At 60.9% G+C, this 13,428-nt stretch overlaps 1 protein-coding gene across 4 annotated transcripts in view; it reads right to left on the reverse strand.

Moving 5' to 3' along the window:
• LOC118007281 (myelin transcription factor 1-like protein) overlaps positions 1-13,428 on the reverse strand; it is a 138,606-nt gene that overhangs the window by 3,756 nt on the left and 121,422 nt on the right. For 3 of the 4 annotated variants that reach the window (XM_035000279.1, XM_035000278.1, XM_035000277.1), the window contains exons 17-18: positions 10,165-10,256; positions 2,922-3,025 (exon numbers count right to left, since the gene is read on the reverse strand). In XM_035000279.1, the coding sequence (XP_034856170.1) occupies positions 2,922-3,025; positions 10,165-10,256 (196 nt within the window). Of the gene's footprint in view, positions 1-2,915; positions 3,026-10,164; positions 10,257-13,428 lie in introns of all 4 variants that reach the window. The other variant, XM_035000280.1, reaches the window with a different exon arrangement.

The following is a 13,428-nucleotide window of genomic DNA, read 5'->3' on the forward strand; positions in this document are numbered from 1 at the left end:
CTCCCTAACTCAGACCCTGCCTCCCTGACTCAGACCCTGCCTCCCTGCCCCCAGGCCCTGCCTCCCTGTCCCAGGCCCTGCCTCCCTGTCCCAGGCCCTGCCCCCCTACCCCCAGGCCCTGCCTCTCTGTCCCCAGGCCCTATCTCCCTGCCCCCAGGCCCTGTCTCCCTGACTCAGGCCCTGCCTCCCTGCCCCCAGGCCCTGTCTCCCTGTCCCAGGCCCTGTCTCCCTGCCCCAGGCCCTGTCTCCCTGACCCCAGGCCCTGTCTCCCTGCCTTCAGGCCCTGTCTCCCTGACCCCAGGCCTTGCCTCCCTGCCCCCAGGCCCTGTCTCCCTGTCCCAGGCCCTGTCTCCCTGCCCCAGGCCCTGTCTCCCTGACCCCAGGCCCTGTCTCCCTGCCCCCAGGCCCTGCCTCCCTGCCCCCAGGCCCTGTCTCTCTGACTCAGACCCTGTCTCCCTGACCCCAGGCCCTGTCTCCCTGTCCCAGGCCCTGTCTCCCTGCCCCCAGGCTCTGTATCCCTGCCCCAGGCCCTGCCTCCCTGCCCCCAGGCCCTGTCTCTCTGACTCAGACCCTGTCTCCCTGCCCCCAGGCCCTGTCTCCCTGACTCAGACCCTGCCTCCCTGCCCCCAGGCCCTGTCTCCCTGCCCCAGGCCCTGCTTCCCTGCCCCCAGGCCCTGCATCCCTGCCCCAGCTGTGGGAGGGCGAGGCTCAGCGCCCCCCCTCTCCTGCTCTGGGAGGGGCAGGGAAGAGGAGGAGGCCGATGCTGTCCTCTTAGATCCTTCCTGGAGCAACGATGGGTACCGCTGCGGCAGCGATGCCCAGTGTTAGAAAGGCCAGAGCTAGCTCTGGTAGAAGGTGTCTGTGACGGAAGGCGCCTGCATTGTTCGTTCTGTCCCCATCCTGGAGTGAGGGCACCAGAGGCTGGAGAAAGCCCAGCTTCAGGACCACCAACCTTCCAGCACTTTCTGAGACAAGTGGGGACGTTATGTGTGCCTTGGCCAAAGGTTAGAAGGCCAAGGCACTCACGGGGCTGGCGGGTACGTGGGCTACTTGGCCGCAGCCTCATTTGTCCCTGAGCGCCGCGCGGCCAGCTGAGGCTGCTGGGAATTGGCGGAATGCTCTGCTGCTGAGCTGACACCAGGTCCGGACGGCTCGGCCACGCTGCAGGCTGCCTGTCCTTCATGACACGCCGCCCCCTCCCACCCCGGCGACCGCAGGGCTCAGGGTCCTCCCATCACTTGCAGACGCTGGCCTTCCAGAGAAGAGGAGCCACCCGAGGGACATCGGCCAGGACAGTGAGAATACACAGCAAACCTTAAAACTCATTTTTGACATCAGAGGTAAGCAGATGCCTGGTGGAGCACAGCACGTCGGATGTCAGAGAGCCCTGAAGGGTCCCTGGCGACCTGCATGGGGACAAAACGGCCAGTGGGGGGTGACCGGAGCAGGCATGCTCTGGGGCCCCTGGGAAGCCGGGTCTGGGAGCGTGGCGTCTGGCCCCGCGCCGGCCCCGTCCACAGGCGGGAGAGCTCTGCTGGTCAGACCTGGGGGAAAGCAGCGTTTCCCAGGGGTCACAAGTGTGTTTTGTCACCACCCTGCACAGAAAAGGGATTCTGAGTCCTCGGGATTGTTGGAGTGCGAGCAGGACTGATGAGGCTGCTCAGGCTGTCACCCTCGGGAGCAGAACCAGAGTCGGGGCAGGTGTTTTCACTGGATCTGGTGAAACCAGTCGTGGCTGAGGTGGGGGCGCGGGGTGTTTGTGTGGCCCTGGGGTCCTCTTGGGGCCAGCACCTCCGGCGGACCTCCGGCCGCAGGCTGATCACAGCCGGGCGTTTGGATAAATGCTACGGAAATCTGCCACCCGTTCCAGGCGAGCCTTTGGCCAGGTGAGCGTGCTGAGCCAGGGGCCAGAGCACAGCCTGGACGAGGCTGCTATGGGCGAGGAGGTGGGTGTGAAAGCGACCCCACGTAGAGAACGCCCACCCTTTGTGCTTCCTTCCCACTCACAGGCACCCATGGGGTTCCTTTTGGGCGTTCTGGTGGGGACACAGCCTGAGATGCCCCTCCCTGGAGATGGGGTGCCACCGCAGACAGAACCAGCCCGCGGCTGAGCTGCAACCACTACCTGGTGTCCTGAGGCCAGACCCGGACCCTACCAGCCACACTGTCGGCTGCCAGGAGGGTCTGCAGGGGTGGGGGGCATGCAGCCCCGCTTTCTCCCAGTATAGAAGTGCCTGGCCGTACCTGTGACCTGCAATGGCGGCCCAATCCCAGAGCCCACGTGGCACCGGGACCCCAGGCCGCTCTGGGAGAGGCGGCAGGGCGCGGGGGGCACAGCCTGGGACTCAGGGACAGGAGGCTCTGAGCTGCAGCAGCTTGGCCATCCGCCCCGGCTTAGCCAAGGGGGTCACCGTGTGCGTCAGATGGCAGTGATGACACTTACCTGGTTGACCGCTGTGAGCACAGTGGGGCTACGCACCACAGCCTCACAGTCAGGCATCCAGCAGATGCTCAGTAAAGGCTGTTCCCTCCCTCCCCCCTCCTGTCACTGGGCATCTGGGCCTGGGACCCGCATGAGCTCGCAGCCTTCCACCCGCCCCCGGGGCCACGCTGCCCTTCTCTGGGAGCTTCAGCTCTCTCCCTAGCACAGCGGCCGCAGGGCATTAGGGCCGCCTGTGTCCCGGGAAGGAAGCAGCTCATCTGCAGGCACAAGCGGCCCTCTTGGCAGCACTCCTTGCCGACCGCCTCTCACTAAAGCGTGCGCGGGCAGAAGCCGGGCGGCAGTGGCCACGGTGCGTCCGCGCGTTCTGCTGCCAAAAGCAGGGTGCGAGATGAAGGGGGGCGAGGAGCGAGAGGAAGGGGGAGCACGCGTCCCGGGGCTGGCGCCTGCGGCTAACATTTAGGGTTTCAAAAACTGTTACCTGAGTCCTCAGTTTAATCATGTCGGCCTCCATCTGCGAGTTGGACTCGTTGAGCTCCTTGATTTCCTCGTCTAGCTGTTTGATTTCCTCATCATTTTCTATACCTGTGGGGGTGACAGGACTGCGTTAAAGCCATCGAACGTGAAGACGGAGTTAGAATTTTGACTTTTCTTTGTTCTTTTTGTATTCGGAACTGAATCTGCTGGACAAATATACTCTTGGGTTAAAAAAAACAGTGACAGTTCACGTGGCCGTCCAGCCCTCCCCTGCCCTCCTCGCCATCACAGCACCTACCCTGCGGAGAGAATCAGCGGAGCACACGCGACCCCCCCGCACCGCGCGCCGGCCCAGAGCCGCTCTGTCCTGGGGTGGGTGACCTGCTTCAGCCCATCACCTGCCTCCTTGGTCTGTCCCCTGTCTGTCTGTCTCTTTCTCTGCCACCACTGGGGGATGTGCCAGGCTGTGCGCGGATGCACCCTCACCAGGCCCAGCCCCGCTGCCCACAGGTGGCCAAACCCCCTGACGCCTGGGGTGCTCAGGGCCACCTCCCGCCTGCGCTGCAAGGAAGCCTCGTGCTGGTGGAGGCAGGTTTCAGGGGCCTTCTGAAGGGCTCTCCGCACGGAGGACATTTAACTGATGTAAACAACTCCTCCTTTTGAATGCAGAAAACGCGCCTCCACCGACAAGGCTGGGGTGGTGGCAGCCTTGTGTGTGCCCTGGGGGCCACGCCGGGCGCCTGGGCTGCTTGCTGGCGGCAGGACACGCCAGGGAGGGAACAATCCGGACCCTCCGTCGTTCTGGCCATTGGGTCTCATGCGGCTGAATGTACTCGGGGAAGAAGAGCGGGACGCCTGCAGATGCCATCACCTTTGATAACCCGGGACACGGGTCACAGGGCACAGCAGGGGATGCTCATGCAAAGCCACGGGAAAGGCACGGAGCCCAGGCCTCGGAGGTCCCAGGGCAGACGCCCTTCTGTGGGTCTGCAGACAGAAGGGGTGCGGCCACCTGGGAGGGAAGGCCCGAGACACGGAGGGACACTGCAGAGGCCCGGTGAGCAGGTCCTTCGTCCCGAATCTCTTCCCACAGACCCGCCTGGGGATGCGTGGATCCTGAGCCTGCCGAGGTCCATCCCCCCCACAGGGACCGGCTGGGGCTCGCCTGACCCCAAGCCTGGGTCTTGCAGCCCTGGCCCCACCGCAGAGGCCCTGGGTGCGCGTCCCCGGCCTTTGTGTCCCCGGGTCCAGAGCAACTCTGGTCGCCATCAGATGCATCTCCGGAAGCAGTTCACGGCTCCCAGGAAAGCCTTCCAGCGATGGGGTGTACCCTTTCTCAGGGGCGGGCTGTTACATTTTCCCCCTTTCCACATGAGACCAGACTCTGTGGCAACTTTCACAATTAGGAGTTGGGCTGAGTGAGTTCCTGCATGTAATACTTTGCACTCTGGAGACTCGTCCCGGGAGGTGGCCACCGTAATTATTGGACCGCCCGAGGCCTAAGCATCCTGATTTGTAAGCCCTTTATCCCCTAACCGGGGCTCACCACGCGTTCCTTTAAGTTGCAACCAGCCCAAGCTCGAGGACGTCTCCGGTGTGCACGGGGCCATGGCAGTCTCCACGCGACGGCCCCTCCGTGCCTGGGGCTGTGCTGTGTTCCGAGGGAATTTCTGCTCGGATTTCTGAGTGGGTCCTTCATGTCGTATTTCTTCAGTGTTTCAGGTGTGAACAATCTTAGAACTTCTCTCTTCGCAGCCGTGCGTGATAGTTCCCGCGGAACAGAGAACTGCATGTGCGCGAGGGGCCGTCTCGGGTTCTGGAAGCACGGCAGACTTCCTGCTCTCTCCCACCCCCGAGGCTGGGGTCTCTCCAGTGTCACACTACTTTGAAAGACACCGTTATTCCCTCAGAAGCTCTCTTCTCCGGGCCCCTGCAGTGGGGGACTGTCTCTCCCCAGGGTCTCTCCCAGGGCCGTGTGTGAATGCACTGCCCAGAGCAAAAGCAATCATCAAACAAAAGGACAGGTTTCTTATATCCGTTAGATAAGAATTCTAATTTTTTATGTATGTATCGTGGCTTAAAGTGTCAAAGAGTAGACCTGTTGCGTTTTGAGAAGGTAACCACCGTGGTGGACCCGCACCGGACGGCTGGTGCAGCTCCTTTCCGGGACCGTCATTGGATCGGGACATTGATTTTGGTTACTTCCTGATAGCGCGGGTGATAAATGTTCTGTGCGCATGCCTGTTCCCAACATCAAGATAGCTTGTTTCCACTGAGAATGTACGAATGGAATTATGAACGAAACAACTCGTTTCGGGATAGGCCGTTTGGAGATCACCACGTAATCATAAAGCCCAGAGAACTGTGGGAGAAATAGTGGGCCTAAGGATTGCAATGAAATCATCTTAATTGCCTTGTTAGACATGCTCTATCCATGGTAGCTGATATGAAGTGAAGCATACAGAACAGCCCGAAATGTCAACATGTCCTGGGCCTGTATTCTGGCAAATGCAAGCTTAGAAGTTGGATAAAGGTCTGAGAAGAGCACGTGGTCTCCCCAGAATATGGCTGAAATCTTGGAGGTCCATTCTACTGATCTGAATTTTTACAAAAGAGCATCCAAAAAGACTACTTTCTATTTAACTTTCATGGGCACCAACACGTAAGCAGAGGCAGAGATCACACAACTTGGGATAGATATTTCCTGAAGGCTGGATGTATTTCTGAACCGCCCTGGTGCAGGGTTTGAGAAGTCGGGGGGTTACAGCCTGGGATCTGAAACATGATGGACCTGGGATCTAAATCCATGTCCTTCCACTTAAGAGTTTTGTGATGAGTAATTTTCTTAGTCCTTCTAAACCTCCAAATCCTCCACTGCAGAGTGTCCCTCCCTGACACAGTGGTAGGAAGAGATAACTAAATCTACATAAGACACCTGACTCAGTGGGACTTGCCAAGCGGCGGCTAGAGAAGACCGTTGAACATCAGGAGTTGCCTCAGAAGCCAGAGGCCCCTGAGCATCCGTGGTCTCCGTGCTTACCTGCCCGAAAAGTGGCATGGGCTGGTTTTGTCCTGCTAACTCAGTGCTGCGAGCTGACAAATCATTAAAGGGAAGAGAAAGAGCAAAAATATGGTATGTGGTCTAGCGCAGTGGGCCTCATTTTTTGTTGAATTAAAGAATTAAAAAAAAATTTCTTTTTATAAGTCTTAAAGTTGTCCTCTAAATTTCTTATTCTAAATTTTAATAGTTTCATATATATGAAACTATTAAAAGGGTCGCCTGCAGCCTCCTTGTGCAACAGCAGTCACAGCCCTTTCATATATATGAAACTATTAAAATTTAGAATTATATATATTTAGAATTATATATAGAATTACATATATATATATATATATATAAATGCAAAATTGTATGCTGCAGAGCGCCTTAAATATATGTCCATCAAAACCTGGACCAAGATGTTCGGTTCGTAAGATTTACGGGAGATGTCCACTACATAAACCAACCGGCTGATCACGCGTCATCACCAAACCAGTCTGCAGTTCAGATCAACTTCCTGAGGAGGTCATTTTAAGTCCAGTGAAACTGCAGCAAGGGTCGCTTGGTGGCCTTCCCATCTCTGATTTCCCCTCTGGGAGTGCTGAACGATGGACCCGTGAGCATCAGCAGTTCTGCCTCCAGGAAACAGGAGCAGGGTGCCCGCCGTGTCTCCCCATGAGGCGCTCGCGCCCGGCCCTCCGGCACTCCGGGCTGCACCCCCAGAGCCCAGCCGTCCGGGCGCCCTCTTGGGTGCCAGCAAGCACTTCGGCCCAACTCTGAGCAGCCTTTCTCTCATGAAGGTGGGGCAAGCAGCACGCCGGGAGGGGCAGGGAGAACGGACGGACCCTCAGTCCCCTGGGTTCAGGAGACCGTCAGGAGGAATTTGAGTGTCTGGAAACGAATTTCCTTAAAGCCGCGAATGTGCGCCTGCCCCTAGGACACCCTGAGGGCCCCAGGGCTCCGCACGAGGCCCACTCCTGGAGAGGGGAGAGCACTGGACCTGGGAGCGCAGACCGGGGTGCAGCGGGGACGGAGACTCCACCCCGGGAAGCCAGGGCCCTTGGCCTGCTTGTTGATGCTTGTGTCTCAGGGCGACACCCACAGGCCCCGCGGGGCCCTCCCCTCGAGGGCGGCTAGGCTGAGCTAAACGTTTGTAACTACCTGCCGCAGGTGAGGCCGCTCGCCGCGCAGGGGCCCGACAGAGGGTCGCTGCAGCCTCCTTGTGCAACAGAAGTCACAGCCCTTCCCTCGGCTTCCTGTCTTCCGTGATAATAGAGGAAAGAAAAAGGAGGGCTTATCTCATTTCCTTCTGGGCAAAACCCAACAAAAACCCACCACAGAGCCAGGGACAGCCCCACTGCCGTGGCAATGCAGGCGGGCGGGCAGGGACGGCAGGCGGCCTCGGTAACGTCTCCCCACACCGGTTGCTCTGGGAGCTCATTCAGTGGGAGAGAAATCACAGTGACCTTGTGCGGGAACAGGTGAGAGCAGACTCCTCTCCAAGCTTGAAGAATGAGATCGAGGAGGAGGAGGGAGGGCAGGGTGGACCAGGGACTTCAGGGCTTCAAGGCCACTTAGAACAGTGCCTTTCCCAGCAGGTGCACACTCGAGGGAAGGCCCTGGGAGCCCAGAGCAGGGGCTGCCCAACCACGCCACGGTGGTCTCCTTGAGGTCTTGGCGCTCCGTGCAGGCCAGGGTGTGGAGGGAGGGAAGTTTCCGGACACGTGTGTTAGGAATGTGTAAGAGCAACACGTAAGATTCTACACTCCAGATACTCAAGGAGAGAGGGATGGAGCTAGGGAGCACCAAAGCCAGATCTTTTGATTCTGAAGGATGGGCAAAGAGTTGCTGAGGAAGGCGGGGTGCTCACGCCCTGTCCCCCGAGGAGCAGCAACGCGCTGCCCCTGAGGTAGCCACACGGGGCGCGGGCGATGCCTGACTGTCCACGTCCTGCGCCACAGCCGTGGCACGGAACGAAGCGGCCCCCGGGCGTAGTGAGAATGACCCTGGTCTGCACAGACGAGACACGACAGGCTGCAGCCCGGCCCCGGGCTCGTGGAGACCCGCCTGGACCGGCTTCCACGGACCGGCTTCCGCTCTGGGCACGGAGCGTCCTCGTGGCACGCACGCGCTCACCAGAAGCCGCCGCAGAGAGCCAGGCTCCTGCCCCGACCCCGGGATCAGGCCTCCCGTGTCCAGGCACAGACCCGGGCGCCGTGTGCAGGTCCCCGCGGGACGGAGCCATCCTGCCGCCTCCTGGGAGGTGGCCCAGACCGCCGCGCGTGCTCCCGTCCCCGAGAGAGCGCTGGTTCTGCGGGCAGCCACGCCCGGCGTGGCCAGAGGACTCTGGGTTCCGCTGCCCCTCGGAAGAGACATGGCCCTTTGTGGTCCTGAGACGCACACCCCGCGACTTCCCGCCGACGGAACGGCCCCTCGTTGGGGTTTGCGGATCCGCTCGTGTTTCCTTTCCTTTCCTGCTCTGCGCTGGCCGCCCAGCTCACGGCTGCCTCCTTCGCTGACGAGTCAGAAGCTGACAAAGCAGACCCACTGGCCCATGGAGCCTTGCTTGGGCACAGGGTTGTCTGGGGGGACAGGCCACGCGGGGCGTTTTGGAAAGAGTGTCGGGCCGGTTTCTTCCGGGGTGATGAGCGCTGCCCTGAGACGCCCAAGACGAGCGACGTGGTGGGCCTGGCGCCTCGGGGAGGCTGCCCCACACGGGGCCTCAGGTTCGGGCGACCGTGCGGGTCCCAGAACGTGTGGGAGGTGGCGCTCGGTCTAACCACGCTCCCTGCCTCCGGCAGCCAGCACCAGTCCAGCAGAAGCCGGAGGCTGGAGCCCACGCCAGCAAGACGCAAACACCATGACCCTCGCCATCTTCCGGCCCGTGGTCAGCCACACATTAAGGACTGTGTAGTGCAAGCCACGCACAGAGGCCCTGAGCTGTGGTCAGGGCCTGTCATGAACGGGCAGGTGACCGGTGGAGGCCGCGGGGCCCTGGCGCCCTGGCCTTCCCGCGAGGGGAGGCAGCCTCACGCAGAGCCTCAGCACAGGAGGCCAGGGTCCACGGGGCCAGAGCCGTGGCACGCAGCTCCTGGGATGGGTCCAGGGACTTCGCCCAGGCGTGACCCACGTCCTGCAGCGCTTGACGCCCTGAGGAGCCCACAGTGAGGGCAGTGCCTGCCCCAGCGTCACGGTCGGCCCGGCTCCGCGTCAGCCGCCTGCTCACAAGGTCCTCCTGCCCCCCAAGGCCACAGTTTGCTGAGTGGCTGCAGATGACGCTCCGTTCCGTAGCCCCTGGAGTGACGTCCTCTGGAGTCTCCGCCAACCCCGAGTTAGCTGCCACCCCTGGGCGCCTCTGCTCATTTTCATCGGCCCGTCAGTGTGTACGCTTGTGTTGCATGTATTTCTGCTGGAAAACACCTTCCTGCATGCACAGCGTTGCTTCATGAACTCTGACCTCACGGCCAGCAGCGCATGACTTGGCGTGGACGGGCTCACCTAACACACCCGTGTCCCCTTGGGTGCCTTGCAGCCCTGGTGCAAGGAGCACTCGCCTGTGCCACGCGTGGGGGCCTTTCATGCAGAAGTCACCAACAAAAGCTCCCCAAATTTGGAAAAGGTCCCATTTAGGAGACTAGGAAAGGACCCTGTTACAGGATGAGCGTGGCCTCGTCTCCTCAGCCAGCAGACACTTCTCCCGCCCTGCCACATCCCCAGGGACCACGAAAACACCACGAGTACTGACTTTGGGGTCCCAGAGGGGCTCTGCCGCAGGGGGGGTTTACAAGGATGAAGCTGGGCCCCTGGCCCTCCCGGGGGGCCCCTGCACTCTGTGCCCAGGGGCGCCCACAGGCACGTGGAGGGAGATGGTGCTTGTGCATGGTCAGGCCCGTCCACTGGGAGGCTGAGCATGGAGGGGACAGGAGTGCTGTCCTGGACTCGGCCCCTGCAGGAGGGCCTGGGGGCAAAGGCACAATGGGGGGCTGCCGGGGTTCTGGGGAGCAAATCACTGGGACTGTCAGGGGTCCCAGCAAGCGGTGAGTTTGGGGATGCCCCTCCTCCAGCGAGTGGACTAGCTTCCTAGACGTGGACGGAATAATCCCGCCCCGGCTCTCGAAGCAGAAAGGCTGCCACCGTCTGGGGCTCCGTCTGGGCGGGACAGGCCGGGGCTGGGGCCGCGGCGGCCGCCCCAGGGAGGGGTGCTCACCATTGCTGGCCCGTTGTCGGATGGTCAGCATCTGCTCTCCAGACAGCTTCGCCTTCTTCATGGCTGACGTGGCTCGTGGGCACCCCGACAAGCTGGGGGGACAAGACACAAGGGAGCATGAGTTATGGGTCTCTGAAGAAGAGCCCCCAGCCCTGCAGCGAGAAGAGTCAGGAGCCCGGCACGTCACCGAGGCATTTTATCAGACTGGTTGCCGGCAAAGGGCTTTGTGGCAAAGGGAAATGAGCCCGAGCGGCGGACGCCGTGTGGCCCACTCCCTGCACATGAGGGAGGCTGCGTCTGCCTGTGGATCAGGGGCAGTTCCAGGCTGACACACGGCTGGTCGGGGCCTCAGCGGAAGTCACGGTGGCCGGGCTCCGGCCGGAGCAGACACGCCCTTCACCGCATGCCTCCTGGGGCCGCTTGGGGTTCTCTATGGAGCGACTATCTGGAAACTTCCTTACTGTGGAAAGTGTCAAACTTACACAAGGCCTGAATTAAGATTTGCTTTTAAACATTCAGATGTAGAAAGATCGAATAATGAGCTCAGCCTAGGTTCAACCGTTCTGTCTCACGGCACATCCGTCTCCCCCTGCCCTGTCCTGCCTCCAGTAGATTTTGGGGGGGGGGGTGGCAGCAGGTGTAAAAACAGAACCTCAATATCATGACCTCACTTGAAGGTTTAAAACCTGTTTGCCGCTGACATCAAATGTGCGGCCTGTTTGCAAACTTCCCCGCCGCCCCTGACGTTGCTAACGCTGGTCGTCTCTGGGAGCCCACGCTCTGCACCTGAAATGGGTCCATGCGCCTGACCACTGTCTTCTCAGGACGGCTCCCGTCCCTCCTTCCCTTTCGTGCTGTGTATGCATGGAGGACGATTCTGCGTCCCGAGCACCTTCTGTGGCCCCGAGCCTGGGCTGCATCACACCTGCCCCTGGGGGGCTCACCCCTCACACTTCCCCGGCCACCATGTGAGGGCACCCCGGGGGCCCCCGGCCCTCGTGACATGAAAACTGTACATTTGCACACGGCTGTATATCCAGTATTACATGTATATTTACATCACACATGCGTTTCATCCGTAATTCGGTGCCAGATGGCCCCTGTTCACAGCCTGTTGGGGGCTGATCTATACCTGTATCCATCCAACACCCAACGGCAGTGTGGATTATGTGGTTATTAGTAATAACTAGTATTGTCCACGTTAATGTAAGGATGCTTTCCAAGTATCCTCACACAGATTCTCTCACAGTTCGCACCGATGTCTACGTTGTCTTTGATAAGCCATCGGTGAGGGGTCTGTGCTTGGTGGCTGCACCAGAGGATCCGGGAGATGCTGAGTCATCTCTGCCCCTGTCGCTCGTCCCGGGACCATGCTGCTGTGAACCATTTGCTGGTGGTGTTTCTAGATTGACAGGCGTGAGTCCCCAGGGACCCTGAGGTCCCTCTCCTCCTCCGCCCACCTCCAGCGTCTTCTCAGGACCCTGCGCCCGATGTCCGCAGGTGCAGTTTGTTGGTGTTTGTGTCTGCCCCCCCCGGCCCCGCTGTTACAAGGCAGTCCCGGCCCGTCTCCAGTCCCCGGCTCTCGGGAGGGTGCCCGGTGGACGCGGCCAGTTTGCATCCTGGTTGTCTTTCCCTATCTGTGCTCATCGGGGCTGTTTCTCAGAGGCCGTCTCCTTGCCAGCCTGGTCCAGAGGCTCCCATACACTCGGCATCTCCCCGCCCGGTTGTCCTGTCCTGAGAACTTAGTGATGACAGTGGGTGGGCGCACAGCAGAGAAGGGGAGGGGTCGGTGAAGTGCAGCCAGCAGAGCAGACGCGCTCAGGTCCTCCCGTGGGTTCCTGCAGTGCTGGTCCCAGACCTGAGCACCGTTTAAACACGGACTCCCAGAGCACACTGACGTGCAGAACCCGCTTTGATCTTCCCTCACTTCTCTCAGTTTGCAGGTGACGAAAGAACCAGCTAGGGATGCAGACGATGGTGTCATTGCAGGAGGCGTCCCCCGAAGCTGGGACACTGAATCGGGGCAGAGACGGGCCCACGGAGCGACGTGCTTCGTTCAAGCACAGGGACTGCACGGTCCACCTGGGTCCAACGTGGAAGCGTCCGCTGGCCCTGACCTGCGTGCAGGGCGGGTCTGTGTGCATCCAGTGGCAGCTCGCGCTGACCTCGAGTCCTGGTGTGCTGGCTCCTGGGGCCCCGGATGGCTGGAGGACTCAGGGAAATGTCCCACGTCTGTCCCCTTCGAGGAGTGGACCCCGAGCACTCAGTCTGGTTCCCTCGGAGACCCAGCGGCCATTATGGAAACTCCTCTAATTAAAACTGCATTGCTCCGAGTCGGGGTTTGGAAAGTCTCAGAATCTTAGTTCTGGTCCCTCTGGGCACCAAATAGCTAACTGGTGGCCCCCGCAGCTTGCAGCCCCGAGGCGTCCAGCTGCAGCAGCAGCCCAGCACGGCCAGGGTGGGCTCCAGGCAGGCGCTTCAGAGGGAGAGAGGGAGGCAGACACTTGATCGGGACGCCGGCCCCACAGGGACCTCCTTCAGGAGAATCCGTCAGCTGAAAAGAGCTTTGTACGTGGACGTGTCCGGGAGGCGTGGTTACAGAGACGTAGAGGCGGGGAGCCTCGTCCATTCAAGGGACACGGGCTGGCTTGCGAGCAAACCGGCACGTGCGGTCCGGAGGCTGTTCGCCGCCCGGGGAGCGGCTGGGCAGGGCCTTCAGAGACGCAGGACTCGGACGAGTCGCGCAACGTGGTGCTGGTGGCTCAGCACCTCGCCTGGAGGGACACTCCCGCGGCAAACAGAATATTTCAAGCCGAGTTTCACCCCCTCAACGCCGTATTTTGCTTTTTACGGCCTCACCTTGCTATCACGGCCCTCTTACGATGTAACATCCCACTCGCGAGAGAGGAGACCAGTCGGTGCCGCTGGGCCCGCAGCACAGACCCCAGCTAACACTCTGGGTTACAGCCGCACCGGCTTCTGCCAGCCGGCTCATGAGGACCAGGCTTGGCGTGGGTGGCCGGACACTGATGCCACGGTGTGGAACGCCTCCACGGGGCTTGCTTCCTGGCACTCCAGGGTCTTAAGACGCCCAGCCCAGAACGTGTGGGGACAGGGCAGACGCCGGTACACTGCCCGTGGTGAAGGCTGGCCGCCCTGGCCAGTGGGTCACCCGGCCCGTGGCCGGAGGGTCATCAGGAGGGAGGGTCACCTGGCAGGAGGGTCATCAGGAGGGAGGGTCACCCGGCGGGAGGGTCATCAGGA

This window comes from Mirounga leonina, unplaced genomic scaffold (genome assembly GCF_011800145.1).
Source record: "Mirounga leonina isolate KUSES-001 unplaced genomic scaffold, KU_Mleo_1.0 Mir_117, whole genome shotgun sequence".
NCBI classification, from domain to species: domain Eukaryota; kingdom Metazoa; phylum Chordata; class Mammalia; order Carnivora; family Phocidae; genus Mirounga; species Mirounga leonina.